The following is a 17,645-nucleotide window of genomic DNA, read 5'->3' as shown; positions in this document are numbered from 1 at the left end:
GCTAAAGTCAGCTGCGAAATGGCTTTCCGCAAAATTGCCTAGCAAATCTCTAGCCATAATATGCAAAGGCCTATCAAATGTATGGTTTGGATCAGAGGCCCACCTGTATCAACAAATGGCATATTCACACGTGTTCCTTGATTTTTGGCTTTTCATATCTTGAAATGGCAAAACTACCCCTCCCATGCCATGTGGCATGTAGGTATTTGTTGGGTTCCACTCCTGTTTCGACTCTCCGTCTTCCACAGCAGCATTGTAGAAAATAAGGTGGCCAAAGGCATGTTACACACGTGCTCCTTACCAGTTAGTGTTTGTTACTGCACAGATTAGGGTGTCCAACCAGGGGATAACACGTGTGAAGCCCATCCAAAACGTCCCGTAAAGATTTCCCGGCGAAAACCAGGGATCTTATGCCAAACGCTCATTACACATATTACACCGTAACGGATTTCTATTTTTAGATAAATCTCTCATTTTCACAATTTACGAATCTCAACAACCTTATTCTGTTTTAATGAACTCAGATTTTGTGCGATTTTCATGTTTAAGACTAAGACTCTCCAATTTTTCAGATCTTATTTTTTATTTTACATCTCTGTAATTTCGCCATTTCTACAGCTTCAAACCCTAGGATTTTTTATTTTTTTTTTAATTTTTTAAAAGCGTTGCTTTTTGAGTGCTTTTAGAAACCCTAGATATGTGAAGGGGGGTGTAGCTGAAGGTATATTAGGGCTTTGATGCAGGATACGAAGTTTTATTCTTGCTGAAATTTTTCTGCGATTTTCATGTTAGAGTATCCAATTTTCAGATTTTTTTGGATTTTGCATCTGTGTAAGTTCGCGATTTCTATAGCGTCAAACCCTAGGTTTTTAAAATAGCTGATTTTTTAGATTTCAGAAACCCTAGGGATTAGAGCTGAAAGAATGTTAGGGTTTTGATGCAGGATAATTAGTTTTATTCTTGTAGAGAGATTTGCTGGTCATTTTAATGGTGGAAATGAGGTTTTATTCGTGTAGAGATTGAGTAGTCTTTGTAATGGAAGAAACAGAAGAAAACAGTTCTACCATTGGTGATTGGAGATCTCTGATTTCAAGCCCTAGGGGTTTGTTCTCTGCTTTTGTATCTGATGGTTTTGGTTCGAGTTCTGGATCTAATGTTACTCTTTCGGATAAGGTGGATGATTTTCAGACGAGTTCGCAGAAGAAGAGTGGAGGGAGTATTGCAGAGAGAAGGGCTGCGAGGTGTGGATTCAATGCTGCGAGGCTGAACACTGCGAGGTTTAGATCCGATAGTCCTTTGTCTTCGCCAGGTGTTCGTTCGCCGTATTTGACACTTCCGCTGGGTGTCAGTCCTAGCACATTGCTGGATTCTCCAGTCATGCTTCCTAATTCTCAGGTAATGTCACTTTGTGTTTTGAATAAGTTTGTTTCATTTGGTCTGTGTTGTTGGAGATGGGCTACAAACTATGTTGCATTAGTACGGGTATTAAGTGTCGGATTCGGCAAATCTAAAAAAGAACGATTCATGGATTCGTCAAAATGTTATGATCAATTCTCAAATTTTATTTTTTACGTAATAATATGTTTATAACGAGTAATATATTGAATATTTTAATAGGATAAGTGGATATAATATTCTATCTTCGTTTAAGAAACTTAATATTAGGATGGGTAAAATTCAAAATATATGGTAATTGTAAAGTTTTGGTAGTAGTATTCGGAAACAACAGGTAAAATAGATCTAGAAGTGTCTCATAGAATCTTGAAGAATTGGAATCCGAGACGTGTCCAATACGGAATCTGCGCCCATTTAGAAGAATCCCTGTAACAGTGGCTACAAAGGGTAAATTATTGGCCCTTTCTTTGTACGGTCATCTGATTGGGCAGGCGAGCCCTTTGCCCGCTAGAAAATCCTGCACTCTCAGGCCCCTCAGAGAGTTGAGGCTTTTTGCTGGACTGTGAGTCTTGATAATATCCTTATTGTTGACCATCTTTTTAATAGACCATGAATCTTACTCAATCATTGCTTGTTGTGTATAGCTGATGCTGAGTCTGTTTAGATTCATGCGTGAGATTTGAGACTTCGCCTTTGGTCTTTTTGCAGAAACAGAAATATTTTGGTGGAAAATCCTGTAAAATCAAGAAAACATATTCAAATGATAGAATTTAAAGATGAAACTTCAAGAAATGCTAGAATAAGCACAATACATACTTAGAGACCATTACATACGCAAGACAATCATCTATAATGGTTAAAAGCTTTGAACACCTAGTGAAATGCACTGCGTATGTTTTATAATTTAGAACATATCAAATTTCACATATAATTCATATAAATATTACACAATACATGCTCCACTTTTTTCATGCAATTTATATTAATATAATTATGTAATGGGATTTGCTAGGGACCATTACATAAATATAATTACGTGGATGCTCTCCATTCAACAGCCAGCCATGAAAAACTTTTCTGTAATGGTCCCTAGCAAATCCCTTATGTAATACATACTAATATAGTATACCACTATTACACTTGCAATTTTGATTTATGAATTTCGGCCGTTTCGATTTTGTTTTTGTTTTCGGTGGGGATGGAAACAGAAACATTTCGATTGTTTTGTGCCGGTTGAGGGTTGGGATTGGGAATATGCCCTTTGGCTTTATAGAGATATAGTCCTTTGGAATCTTTTCCTGACTACTGCGCTTTGGTGCTTTGGTTAATCTGGAGAGAAAGGAATAGGAGAGTGTTTAAAAGTTTTTCTACCGACACGCACTACATTTAAAGGCAAATCTTTTCTGTGATTGTCCAGTGGGCAACAAGCCTCTCCAATATTTCAGCGGGAAGTAACAATGAAAAAGATGCAATAACTTCAAAAGTTGAGCCGTCCTTGGGGTTTGAAACAAATTTCAAATAATTCAAGAGATTGGATTTGGGAAGGAAACAAACCAAGATGACTAGGAAGAAGAAAAACTACAAATCGGTTTGATATTAAATTTAATTCACCTGCAAATAAGAACTGAACTGTTCTGCGAATGGATTTATAAGTACCTTTGATTGAAATAGAGTGAGAAGGATAGGTTTGTTGGAGTCACACCAACTACACCTAAGGCATCACACCGATGGTTTTACTAAGGCATCACACCATACGATGTCAAGGCTTCACATCTAGACTAGCGATATCACATCCCTGTTTTGCAAGGTTTCAAGAGAAATCTGTTTTTCAATTCATCATCCATGCTCTAAAATGCTTATAAAAAGCCTTTAAATAGAGAGGCTTAGAATACTCGGGAATACAACAAGACTAAAGTGACTAATAACTTTCACAATAACTTTGAGAGGACCTAGAGAATTCAATCACTAGATTAATCTAAACACTTACGATTTTCAAGGCTATAAATGACTTAGACACTACTTTCAAGAGCATAGATGATTAAACACTTAGACTTCCATGACCATAAATGACTTCAACCACTTACTTTCAAGAGTCAAGACCATAAATGACTTAAACAAAATTATAAAATTGGCCCTCAATCCAAAAAACAAAAATAAAGGATGTACCCTTGCAATAAAGGAAATCCTAAAACACTTATGATCGTATGATGGATCCCACTCATAATTAACCCTCCTTTATGATTTTCGTGAAGGACAACCCCCATCAATTGGCTTCTCTAATAATGTAAACAAATGGAACATCTCGTCATTTGCTAATATTGCTATGTTTAATATGTGATTAAGCCTCCATGGCCCTAGATTTTGATGTGCACACCAACTAATCCTGTTTGACGAATTGCCCTCCAGCAAAAGGCTACCCCTATGATATATGATACCCAAATATGAATACGGATACAGACATGGACACAGACACAGACACGGACATGAAACGAAGATGCTAGGCACTGTCCAAATTCTATGACACAAGTACGGATGCAAGGCCCTGTACCATGAGAAAAGATAGATGACATGTATAAATTAAATGTTATAAAACTTAATTATGTTGTTTTTTGAAAAAAATTAAAAAAATTAACTATATTAAACTTACAAGATGGAACTAGTCGTAATTTTAAAATAGCATCTATAAGACTCACATGAACATTCAAAAAAAAATAAAAAAATCTATAAGACACATGTTCAAAATTATAATTACAAATATCTCACTAACAGGTAAAAAAAATTATATTAAATTCGAAGACAGTGACATTTGTTTTGAACATTATAATTATTTAGACCAACAAAAATACCCACGCAATATCCGAGTATCTGAGTATCAGTATCATAACGTGTTGGGCACTGTACGTTATGCCTACACAAGTATCCAAGTACCATTGGTTTACCACGCTGTTTTTTCTTAAAAAGAACAAACCCATAGGAAAAGCATATGTGTCGGTCTCAATTGCATCTTTAACTCCTATAGGACTGAATAACACTCCCAGTAATGTCCCCTTTTCACCCCTAAAAGAACATCCCACCCAAGTCGGACTTTGATTCTCCATAAAATTCTATCAAAATACTAATATTAGATGCGTTGGAATGCAAGCCAGCAACTCTATTCTCAGCTTACCAAGTAGAATTCAACTAGAGCAGTTCTTAGAACCTTTCTAAAATACTGCCTATTTCTTGACTTGGCTTGGACTACAAGGTTTTTTCCAAAATCCTAATATCAATCCATGTCAAAATTAGAAAGCCCAAAACTCTTTTTACATTTTAACATGATATGCCCCATAAAATCTTCTTAAAATTAATCTGATTAAGGGTTGCTACAAATCCCCGTAAATTAAATCATTACTCTCCAATTTTCATAGCAAATAGACACCTTTAGGGCCCACTTTGACCCCTTTGAGAGGAAACAATTTAATCAAGTTTTCTGCAAAGTAAAGGACACGCTTGTTGAGCAAAGGGACACAATATTAACTTGCGATCTATAGGTTTCACCTCAACCACAAGGTCCACAACAGGTCGATAATTCATCATCTATAAAGAATAGAAATGGCTACTTTTTTGATGAATTTTAGTCTTAGATGCTAGTCAAATAACAGCAAGCATCTTGGATATAATGTTTTCATATTGCTGCCATGAGGTTCTATCAAGCTTGAAGCCCCATCATGGATCTTTAGGAACAACAAACCAAAAATGTATCACAAAGTCCAAATGCCATGCGTAGGTAATTTATGTTATTTACCGTGTTATGTATGTTGTAAATATATAATCTGGGTAGCTATTATATGCCCATGAGTTGAAGAGGTGCAAGTTACGGATGGCGAATAGGTGCGTCATGTGCTTGGGAGAGGAAGAATTTGTTGATCATTTGTCCCCCCATTGCAAAGTGGCAATTGTGAATAGGTATCAAGTGTGGTTGGTTTGGTGTGACTTGGCTTCTCTCAGCATTTGTCACGGGTCTCTTAGAAAGTTGGAAGTCGGTGCATCAGATGGCTTGGATTATTAGGTATGATTTGGGAGATGATCCCCTTTGCCGTAATATGACCAATATGTGGGTAAAGGAGTGCTCGTACCTTTGACGATATGTGAACTTCCATGGGTTCAGTTGCTGTGAAGATTAAGTTTCTGTGGCACGTTAGGTGATGAATATAAACGATTTTGGGGGATATTCTTCGATTGCAGGTCTCAAATGTCTCAAGTGTGGTTGTTTTTTGTGTGAATTGGGTTCTGTTGGCATCCATCGCGTGGGTCTCTTGGAGAGTCGGTGCATTGTTTGACTTGGATCGTTATGTGTGACTCTTTGGGTTCAGTTGCTTGGTAGAATAATTCTCAGTGGCAAGTTGGACGATGAATAAGAAAGAGTTTTGTGGATATTCAATGAATCAAATTCTTAGGAAATGGCAAGATGTTTTTAGGGGTGTCTACTGGACGAATTCGAATCAGTTCCACCCATGTTCAAGTCACGATTTGCTTAGGTCCAAATTGAAGTGGATCCAAATCGGAGTATTCGTCCAATCCTAGGTGTTGAGATTCATGTCCATTCGAACTCTAACCATCCGGGATCCAATGGCAAAGAAACCACGAGAAGAAAAATAATTTTGTCATAACAGTCCCACTATAAAATGAGGAAAAACAATAGTTGCTCAACACATTGACTCGATTGACCTAGCAATGCAACTATAATGCCATGAACAATCTTATGGTAAATGTGTTGTAGTGATCAAATTTGTGTCTTTTTATGACATGTCATAATAACAGTCTAATTTTATTATTTTGATGAGTGAGTATTTTTTCTCTGACATGCATAAAAAATGGCAACTAATGTTCTATTCAAATGGTAACTAATATTCTATTCACTTCTTAATAACATGTACTCCCCAATCCAACAAGTTGTAGGGTAGGAGCCAAACAAATCTCTTATTTCATCACTTCATAAGCTATAAGTAGGAGATCATGTAGCCCACCCATAGCAACAGTGGTTGCAACTCCATTGATGATCTGTAATAATAAAGTACCAGATTTGAGAATCTTTAGTTTGAACTTTGAAGTCAGCCACATCTCAATGATGTCTCAGAGCTCCGTGACTAAAATAGTTAGAAAAATGAAAAATCTCAGCCTTTATGTTCATCTCTCCAATGGAAATGTTGCTTAAATTATGAATATTGCATGCCAATTTCTTTTTGCCTCAAAACCATGTTCTTTTTTCTGCATTGACACTCTTTTGGATCAATGCCAGTAGGGACCTTCCCATCCATTTTACTATGACTAGTGCTTTAATATGCACAGAATCTTTGGTTTGTTTACGTGGGATTTTACTTGCAATGCTTTACCTTTTGAACCTAATACCTTCCCCTTGAACCAAGCCTATTACAATGCCATCCATTTTCAATTTTTATGGATCATATTGTTGCAGGCACAACTATCTCCAACAACTGGAACATTTCCATTCCCATCCTTCAGCCATGAAAGCCCAATTCCAATTTCAGTAACTTATGATACAGACAAGGACAAGTCTGAGGTTGTTGATTCCTCATACATTTTCAATCCTCATGTAGATCTTGTTTCATTGTCATGCCTTTCAAGTGCTGAAAACCAGGTATTGTTATTGTGATTTATGTGATGCTCTACTGATTTGCACTAGTGTTGATATTGCCTTCATTTAAGTTGGTGTAAAATCAACACATTCAATTATGATTCTTGCAGTATTTTATTAAATTTTAATCATGGGTCGAGGAACTCTTGATTTGTAACTTCAAAATGCTACAAATTCATCCAATAAGTAGAATTTATTGTTCTGATTCGTGTGCAATGATGCGAAGGACCATAACGTCCATAACTACATAACAACTTGCATTTCTCAGTCCTGTTGAACTAAAGTGAATGTTTTTGGAGAGAGGCTATCACATGTGCCTCGTGTGTTTCTTTATTAAGCAAAACATGCATACATGACTACAATATATATATATATATATATATATATATATATATATATATATATATATATATATATATATATATATATAAAACATTTCCTACACACTTGTGTAGGTAAGTTACCTACACACTAGCTTAAAATACAGTGGGGGCCTACATTGTTTGGGTGATCCAAACCATTCATTTGAATGGTCCTCACATAGATAGGGTGTCCACAAAAAATCAGAACCATAGGATCATCCCAACCCTATGAACTATGGAGGCAAAAAATGGACTAATTTGTGAAGGTTTATACACGTCCATTTTGCCTCCATAGTTCGTAGGGTTGGGATGATCCTATGGATCTGATTTTTTATGGACACCCTATCTATGTGAGGACCATTCAAATGAATGGTTTGGATCACCCAAACAATGTGGGCCCCCACTGTATTTTAAGCTAGTGTGTAGGTAACTTACCTACACAAGTGTGTAGGAATGTTTTCTCTCTCTCTCTCTCTCTCTATATATATATATATATATATATATATATATATATATAGCAGAAGAGAAAATGAGAGAATTTTGTCCATTTAACACGTCAATGTGGTTGATTTTTATCATTTTTCGCCCTCCCCATATATTTGTACATACTATCTATGTGAGGGTGAAAAAGGTATGAATGTTCGGAATTATTTGCAAAATCTGTGGCATTAACACTTGGCTGGTAATTTCGAATCTTGATTTGCTAGCCACCTTCTCCAAACGCTATGTCTCGCCCATCCTTTGCAATTGTATGTATTAAGAGATTTGTCTTATTAGATGTGATGAAAAACTGCACGGAAATACTATTTCTTGAAAGGTTGCTAGCAGTAATACATAAAGAAAGAAGCTAGCAATAATAATCATTACGTAGTAAAGTTTGGGAGGGAAATTACGGACAGTACCTGGATATGACAATTACGGAAAAAACTACAAAGAAGAGGTTTCAAAATATGACAATTACGAAAAAACTACTTTCCCTTATTAATTTTTTGAGGATATTACGAATTACGCACACCTGTAAAAATATTTACAAATTCCGAGCACCTTCAGACGGAACAACAGATTATGGAAACCTCTATAAATTGGAGGGCTAGGATCAGCTTATGGAAATGATTTTACGGGCACAACCTATTGATGTTGTGTTCCATCACATGGACGGTTTGGATCAACCTATGATGTGGTCCGTACAGTTCTTTGTCGGCCCGTGCATTGCACGGGGTTTTTTACTATATATATATATATATATATATATATATATATATATATATATATATATATATATATATATCAGATAAAGGTTTCTGAGCAATAATCCTACTCGGACGGGTATATATATATATATATATATATATATATATATATATATATATATATATATATATATATATCAGATAAAGGTTTCTGAGCGATAATCCTACTCGGACGGGTAGATAAGCTTATCTACTCGGTCGGGTTAAAAACAGTGGGGGCCCACATTGTTTGGGTGATCCAAACCATTCATTTAAAAGGCCGTTACCTGGATAGGGTGTCCACAAAAAATCAGATCCATAGGATCATCGTAACCCATCCAAAAATGGAGGGAAAAAATGGTTTCTTTCCCTTCACTTTTGTGTGGGCTAGGATGATCCTATGGATTTGATTTTTTGTGGACACCCTATCCAGGTAACGACCTTTTAAATGAATGGTTTGGATCACCCAAACAATGTGGGCCCATACTGTTTTTAACCCGACCGAGTAGATAAGCTGAGTAGATAAGCTTATCTACTCGACCGAGTAGGATAACTTAATTCAAAGTGTTGACTAAATTATAGGGTGGAAGACACCTGTTAGATCTCAATCATAATGAGTCTTCAGCCAAATCAGCTCACAAGCTACATGTGCATTGCTTTGATAATTTGCCTCTGTACTAGATCTATCACCATCGACTGTATCTTTCCATATTTCCTCTAATATAATAACCATGTGTAGTCTACCTTTTCATAGCGAAACTACGCTGGTCTATTGCCCATGAGGAACATATCATTTCTTTCATACAACAAAGGACTAAAGATACCTAAGGATCTTATTAACAGGAGGAGCTGGATGTAGAATTCTTAGAGTGTGCATAAACTTCTTAGGTCTCCTTCCTTTTACTAGATTTAGTATAGCAATGGTCAAGTAAATGAGCTGTCCTGCAGTGATAGACTTAGGAGTTAGGATCACTGCAATGTTCCAGCATCAAGACTAAAATGGTGATGTGGTATTTTGTTTCCCTGGGGGAATCCATAGGATAAGCTCCCAATTGGCATTTTCTTATGAAAGGTTGTGTGTAATTATGTTGGGAATGGAGATCTCTCTTCTGATCGTTTCACTTTAATCCCCCAGATGTATCTAGTTGTCTCAGATATCAAGACTATGACGATGATCCAATATTTCATCTCCATTAGTAATGTATCGATACCATTTCAAAAAGAAGAAGAAGGAAGTAATGTATCGGTTTTGTTCCCAGTTCACATTTTTCTTATAAAAGGTCAAGTGCATCATTATGGTGGGAATAAAGTTCCCTTTTCAGATCATGTCAGTTTAGTTTCCAAGATGTATCTTAGTTGTTTGAGATTCTTGATGTCAATTACTTCGCCCGGGTGTTTCTTTAATTGTGTCATTGAGTTTGTATTCCTGATGAGGACAATATCATCTATACAGTAAATTGTATTGCCTTTTTTTCCGCCCCTTCACAAACACCAGATGATTATTATTGTTCCTCTTGAATCCAGTCTTTACTGTTGCACCATAGAATGACCGACCAAACTATTGGAGGTAACTTGAGTTTGTAAACTCCCTTCTTTAAGTTGCACATTTCCCGTCTCTCAGATGGCAAAATAGGGGTAGTAGGCATAGTAACTTTAGTCGTTCATTGAAGAATATATTCTTCCGGTCGGTACCAAGGTTGATGTACTCTCTGAATCACCCCGTCATTCGTCATAGTTGACCCTTTTTCATTACCACTGTTGGTGCCACTTTTTCTTAGCGTATATAAAATGTTCCAACTTGTTTGAGTCTTTTTTTAGTTTTGGCATGGCTTGGTGAGTCATGACCTTTTTTATTTGTTAAATAAAACCAAAGATGTACTACATTAGTCTAGTGAACTCACAGCTTTTGATTGAGTTTTATCAAGTCAAACCACATCCCTCTTCTGTTGACAAAAGTTCATTTTTTTGGTAGGTATGTTGGCTTGGATCAACAGCCTCTTGTAATATCGGTTCATATGCTGACAAGTTCTTCTACTTATATTTGTGTTGTGAGGTTTTCTCAGGGTTCTTTTCAAACAGTGAGAGTTTTCGCATTTGCAATGCATCTACAGCGGGGTTTACCTTGGTAGTGGGTTTCTAGAACATCCATGAACTCCATCCAAGGTTTTAAATTTCGGTTTCGGTCATCACGGAAACGGAAACATCTCGGTTTCAGTGGAAATTTTGTAAATTCAAGGAAACACGTGGGAAAACATATGCAAATGATGAAAGTTTTTAATCTCGTAAGAGGCTTGTGCAAATGATGAATTCTTAAGATGAAACTTTGGGAAATGCTAGAATAAACACACATAAATACTTAGAAATCATCAAATAAGCAACAGAATCATCCATAATGACTCAATCGCATCGAACATCTAGTGACATGTGTTGTCGCACATGTCTACAATAATATAATCAATAAAGAAGTACAATGTAAAGAAGTATAAGTACAATGACCAGTCTCCCCTCTAAGAACCCCAACTCTATGTCAATAGACTCAGTACCACATAGAGTTACGTGGTATTGTTGGTCACTTGGTCTCATGCCGATTTGACATCCGATGCACAAGATACAGTTACGTTGCTGTGCAGTTCAATGATGTTGCCTACCTCTGCATTAATTAAATTAAATGAAATGAAAATAATAACATCTTTCCATATTTTTTTGTCGTTTTGACCATTTCGGTCGAATTTTGAGAATTTCAGTCAAGTTTTGGAATTTCGGTCAAAATTTCGGGGAAATAATGACATAAAAAGAAATCATGTAAATTTTATTCGGTGGGGATGGAAATAGAAACATTTTGGTCATTTCGGGGAAATTTAAAACCATGACTCTTTTAAAACTAAGGAAACAGAAATCCTCATTCTTTTTTGGATGAAACGCTTTATTTCTTGATCAAGTTCCTCTTTCTATAATTGTTGTTCTTCAAGAAAAGCCTTTGTCCACAACTGACGAGTTTCTTCCTTCAATGATACTTTACTCTTTCACCCACATCATTATTCTCTTCCTTTTTTCTTTTTTTTTTCTTTTTTCACCTTTTCTAAAACTTGTCGCTTTATAGCGGTGCAACTTGGACCTCGCAAAATCTGTGATCTTGGGAGTGCTTTTCATTTCTGAAGGACCCTTTGTATGCTTTATCATCATACAGAGAAAAATGTTTAGTTATAAATAGAAACTACACTCCCGATTCCATTTAACTTCATTTCTGAGCATTGGGTGGCACATACAGTCCGTTGCAGAAGCTCTCTCTTCGTGGTTAATAGGCATCTCATGTCCACATAGAAAACATGGTTGTTCAATACATGCTGCTTCCCAGCTTCGTATAAGTCATTCATTAAGCATTGTAAATATTAATTTGCATGGTGAACTTCATCTAAGTTAGAGCAAACTTCCGAAACATAGTCGTGTCAGGATATGTAGCCAAAAAATTTCAGCAAATTCCCTCTGTTTGTGCCCACCCACCCATTGGACATGATTTCAGCAAATTCCTGTAGCACTATTAGCACCTTAGTGGAAGTCACTGACAATTTTTCTATTAAAAATGAAAATTGGGTGAAAAGAAAAAGAAAAATATTGTATTTTTATTTATCTATTTTGAAAGAAACAGACTATTTATGAGTGGCTTCTTCAACTTTGTTGCAGTAATGGTGTCATCTCTTGTCGTTTGTCTTTGGAAATAAATGATTGTCTGTTGTCATTGTGGAGGAAAAAAGGGAAAAAATGTTAAGATCAACCAAGAACGTGAAATGTATCCTTATTGGAAAAGTTTTGAGAAATAGAATCACCTGGATTTCATCCAATGATACTTGTTTGGAGGGAAACACAAGCTGTTCTGTTTGGGGTTTGATACAACCAACCCTACTCTCATTTTCTCTTATCTAAGGAGACCCTTCTTGCCCACCCTCCCTTCAGTGGTCATTTCAGGCCATAGTTGTGGGTGGTTTAGTTCTCCTGTGACAAGAGAAAAGTATCATTGTCATTTGTTTGGATGAGAGTAACTTCTTGATGTGAACCTAGCTCTGATACCACTTTGGTGCAAACCTAGTGTTCTCGGGTTTTCTTGGAGAACTTTTAGGAGCAGAAGTGACTAAATTTCAAGTTAAAGTTAGTGTTCTCACTTCTGGTAACAATATTATGTAGGGATACTTGGGATGCTTTAAGCATGTTTAGATGCTTTCTACAATCTATCAATTTTTTTCCAGTGCTAACTGGTAAGTGCTTGTTAATATGGAGTAAAAAAAAGCACCACCTCATCCACAAAAACTTTTCTTTGCTTATTGTTCTTGATTTCATTAGGTTTCTTCCACAACCAATCCGGCGCAACATCTTGGGATGGCTGATCTCAACAATCAATCTATGGACCAAATGCAATCAAAAGTTGACATTGAGTGTCAAGGAGGTTTTCTGCAACAAAGTATGACAAAGAACTATGCTAATGAATCCCTCTCTGATCTTGATGGATCCAACAATTTGATGGCAAAGGTAAACCCCATTACTTTGCAAGCTTGCTCTCCCAGTGTTAATGACCAACCACCACAGCATGAAGAGACATCCCACGGAGAAGATGTGGGGTCGCAGCAACTTTTGGAAGAGGACCAGAAAGGGCCATATCCTTTATTGGGAATGGGAAGGCCATCAGAGGATGGATATAACTGGAGAAAGTATGGGCAGAAACAGGTAAAAGGTAGTGAGTTTCCGCGAAGCTATTACAAATGCACTCATCCAAATTGTCAGGTGAAGAAAAAGGTAGAACGCTCACACGATGGTCAAATAACTGAAATTATTTATAAGGGTACTCATAGTCACCCAAAACCTCAGCCTAGTCGTCGCTCAGCAATTGGATCAACATTTCCACTCAATGATATGTTAGAGATACCGCCTGAGGGCTCTGCATCATGTGTCAAAGTTGGTATGGATTGGATGGCGGATGGTTTAGAGAGGACTTCATCTACCTCTGTTGTAACTGAGCTTTCAGATCCACTGTCAACTACTCAATTGAAGCATTTAGGTGTACTTGAATCAGAAGATAATCCTGAGCGTTCATCTACTCATGCTAGTCCTGATGACGACGACGACGGGGCTACACAAGGAAGCATATCACTTGGAGATGATGGCGAAGATGATGAGTCTGAGTCAAAAAGAAGGTTATTTGTGAACTTTGGAAGCAGTTTTTTTTTTACTTTTACTTTTAGGCCCTGTTTGGATTGCAAGAAAAACCCTAAACCCTAAAAGCTAAAACCCTACACTCAACTCTAAAGTTACATCTTTTCATGTGTAAAAAAAATTAGGAAATTTTAGAAATATTTCCTATCCCAACTTTTCCAAAAAATTCCTGGAATCCAATCAGGTCCTTAAGTTCAAGGTTTAAAATTTCAGTTTCGGTACCGGTTTCGGACCTTGAAAATTCAAAATTTCGGTAATTTCGGTCGAAATTTCGGTGAAATATTAAATTAATATGTAAAAAAAAAGATTTTTTATGTCAAATTTCGGAAAAACCGAAATTTCGGCCAAAATAAATGACCATTTCGGTTTTGTGTGGTTTCGGTGTCGGTCTCCACCGAAATCACCATTCGGATTTCGGTCGAAATTTAAAACCATGCTTAAGTTACACCAACAGTGATTGGAACAGAGATGTTTGGTTAGCTACATACTTTTAAACCCTTTGTCATTTTAATTTTTATCAGAAATCTGGTTACACTATGAATAAATCTGGGCATGTAATAATTTCCGATGTTCTATTTTTTCAGGAAGAAAGACAGCTGTTTGATAGAAACAAATTTGGCATCCAGAGCTGTTCGTGAACCAAGAGTAGTTGTTCAAACAGATAGTGAAGTGGACATTCTTGATGATGGATATCGCTGGCGCAAGTATGGGCAGAAAGTGGTTAAAGGAAATCCAAATCCTAGGTAACTGTGTTCGTACAGCTTTCATTTTGTATATATAAGCAGTACTATTGTTTTTAATGCGATTCTCATAATTTTTGTGCTCGTGCTTGCTAGTTAATGAGGATACAGAATTGTCGCCTATAATTTTTTTTTCCTTGAATCGTTGAGGACATGCCTAGATATATTTAACCTTTTTTTTCAAAGATGAGGAAGCTGAATTTCTTGCATAACTTTGCCATTGTGTTTATCTTTGCTCTGTGGTCTTTCAGGTTATAACAATAGTTGGTAATGTATCATTTTGGTTTTACTCATAACCGTGGTTTTAAATTTCCACCCAAACCGACACGACTCAGCCAAAATATTTCTGTTTCCATCCCCACTAAAACCAAAACCAAAACGAGCGAAATGCATAAACCATATTCGTAAGTGTAATAGAGGTATACTATATCAATTTTACTTTTGAATGGTTATACTATATCAATATGTATTATATAGTTGTATTTATATGAATTACATGTGAAATTTGGTATGTACTAAATTTTCTTATATGCGACGGTTTTAGTTATAAATTCCGTTCTGTTTCGGCTGGAACGGACTGGAATTCCGGTTCTGGCTCGAAATCCAGAACGGAACGATCATATTTTCTGTTCGGATCCAAATTCCGGTCGTTCCGGCCGGAATTCCAGAAGAAACAGGCAGAATGCCCTGTTTCGTTAGGAATTCCCTATTTCTATGTTTTTCTCATCTCTTCTTGGTTCTCTTTTCTTCTTAGTATTTACATGTAAAGTCATTTAAGTAAATGTCGATTTACTTAAGATTTACATGTAAATAAGGGAATGCCCCCCATTTGGATCTATTAAAAATAGTTTCAGGACCCAAATAAAAAAGGATAAAAGTCAACTTTCCAGTTATAGTACAAAACTCAAAGAAAATGAGTCGCGTCAAAATCTTAACTTTCAAACGATGGGGTATTTTTTCAATTTTAAAAATTCATAAATTCTATCATGTCTAGAGATTATTAAATCCCAAATGTCCAGTAAAAAAATCTCATAATTTGTTCTCTAAATTTTTTTCATTTTGTCAAGCACTGGTCAATACGGGCATTTCAGCTGATAGTGATTTTCCTTTAAGTAAATGTTGGAGCTTTTACATATTTTGTTCATTTAATTGTTTCTTATATTTTTTCTAACAATTTCTGATTTTTTCATATTTTTTACTATTTTAAAAAAAAATTCCCTCTATGTAGCAGAACGAAAAGTTTCGAACAAAACGGACGAAACGCCGAAATGTTCCGTTCCAGCTGCCAAAACTAAACAATGAATGAAACGGAATTTAGGCGACAGTGCATGTCATTACGTGTTCGATGTTTTCAAACCGTTATAGATATCTGCCTTGCTTATGTGGTAGTTTTAAGTGTGTATTTGTACTTATTCTAGCATTTCATGAAGTTTCATCTTTAAATTCTATCATTTGCGTATCGTTTCAAAAAAAAATAATCTATCGTTTGCATTTGTATCCCTGATTTTATTGGATTTCCACTGAAATTTTGATCCGAAACTGACAAGCTTCCATTTCCATGGCGACTGAAACCGAAACCTAAATTTTAAACCATGCTCGTGACTTAAAGGCGCCGTGACACCCTTGCATGTACATGTCCAACACCCACACGTCACTTTTTTGGTGAATAGGTGAAATTTTTCATCTGTATGAAACATAATGTGACATTGAGGTCTAGAAACTATGCTCACTTGAACCAAATAACAAAACTAGGTTGCAAATAACCATCGCTTTGAAGTGCTACTGTTTTTACAACGATTACTTTACCTTTAATTTCGTAGCATTTTTTTACCATAGTTTATCTAGTTAAATCTTTTTCACTTGCAACCTTTTGCTGTTACAGGAGCTACTACAAGTGCACAAATGTCGGGTGTTCCGTGAGGAAGCACGTGGAAAGAGCCTCACATGATCTGAAGGCCGTGATCACTACTTACGAGGGAAAACACAACCATGAAGTACCTGCGGCCAGAAACAACAATCAAATGAACTCTGGTGGTAGAAATCCACCACCTTCCTCAAATTCTCAGAGCACCAGGCCCTTATCTGGGTCCGCCAACATCCCTAACTGTGAACTACAAGTTCAAGATCTTGCCCCTCGTTTCGAAAGGAAACTTGAACTGAGTAACGAATACTTAAAATCGGGTTATATTGGGAGGTTTACTGGTGATATAAAACTGGGGTCTCATCCCTGTTTTGAAATGAATCTACCACCCTTACAACCCATGTCTTTCGCCTCTTTAGGACACAATGAAGCTCATCAAGCAGCTTCTGTAGGACCAGTGGTTCCAGAGTTCCCACTTTCATTTCCTATGGGTCTCCACCGGCCTTCAAACCTTATGCTGCCCAGCTTTGATTTCAACAATGGGAAATCCGTCGGTGTTTCTCAGTCTTACCTTGGGCTGCATCCTAAAGATATTGACATGGGGTTCCTAAGGCCGAAGCAAGAGCAGATGGATGATTCCATATCTGAGGCTCGGCCTCCCATCAACCATAATGCATCGCCGCCTTTATATCGGCAGATTATGGGAGGATATCCATTATAAAATTTTCTTTGTTTCTTTCTTCTTCTTTTTTTCTTGTCGGTATGCTGGGATTGACGCACCGACCTTGCGGTTGAAGAACAAACCCTTGGAGTTATAAAATTTTGTTTGCTTCTCAAGCTGAACCCTCCTAAGGATGGGCTCAACAGGCTTGTACCAAGTTCAGCAGATGCTGTCTTAAATGTCCTTTGGTTGTTTGTGATGATAAAAGCTTGTTTATTTACTACAGATATACATACAGCATCTGTAATTATTATTATTATTTTTGCCTACAAAGTTTATTGATATTCTCTTAGCAGAGGCCTTTTTTGCTTTTATTGTGACTTTTCTATGTTGCATCGGCATTTAAACCATGTGCCTCCATTCAGAGTTGTCTCTGCTTCTGATCCCTTTTGATCTCTGGCATTGGTGGAGAGTGATATGTTAAGGTAGTAATCAAAGAACCATTTCTCAGGTTTGGAGCCCCCCTGTGCCATGGTAGTTGAAGCTCAATTTTGACGGTT

General features: G+C 36.7%; 1 protein-coding gene across 1 annotated transcript; it reads left to right on the top strand.

Moving 5' to 3' along the window:
* The first annotated feature begins 268 nt into the window (after positions 1–268).
* Positions 269–17,437, top strand: LOC143847214 (WRKY transcription factor SUSIBA2-like). Its single transcript, XM_077355958.1, has 5 exons — positions 269–1,395; positions 6,851–7,033; positions 12,957–13,804; positions 14,408–14,566; positions 16,446–17,437. The coding sequence occupies exons 1-5, from the start codon at positions 1,036–1,038 to the stop codon at positions 17,143–17,145; spliced, it is 2,250 nt and encodes a 749-aa protein (XP_077212073.1). The 5' UTR covers positions 269–1,035; the 3' UTR covers positions 17,146–17,437.
* The last annotated feature ends 208 nt before the right edge of the window (positions 17,438–17,645 follow it).

Source organism: Tasmannia lanceolata, unplaced genomic scaffold, assembly GCF_043159265.1.
Source record: "Tasmannia lanceolata isolate RefF3 unplaced genomic scaffold, GAP_Taslan_0.1 ptg000015l, whole genome shotgun sequence".
NCBI lineage: Eukaryota > Viridiplantae > Streptophyta > Magnoliopsida > Canellales > Winteraceae > Tasmannia > Tasmannia lanceolata.
This window is presented reverse-complemented; position numbering and strand designations above follow the sequence as displayed.

Coding starts and splice junctions, on each gene's coding strand:
- LOC143847214 (XM_077355958.1), top strand. CDS start 1,036: ATGGAAGAAACAGAAGAAAACAGTTCTACCATTGGTGATTGGAGATCT. Junction 1,396..6,850: donor TCATGCTTCCTAATTCTCAG/GTAATGTCACTT, acceptor ATATTGTTGCAG/GCACAACTATCTCCAACAAC. Junction 7,034..12,956: donor TTTCAAGTGCTGAAAACCAG/GTATTGTTATTG, acceptor TGATTTCATTAG/GTTTCTTCCACAACCAATCC.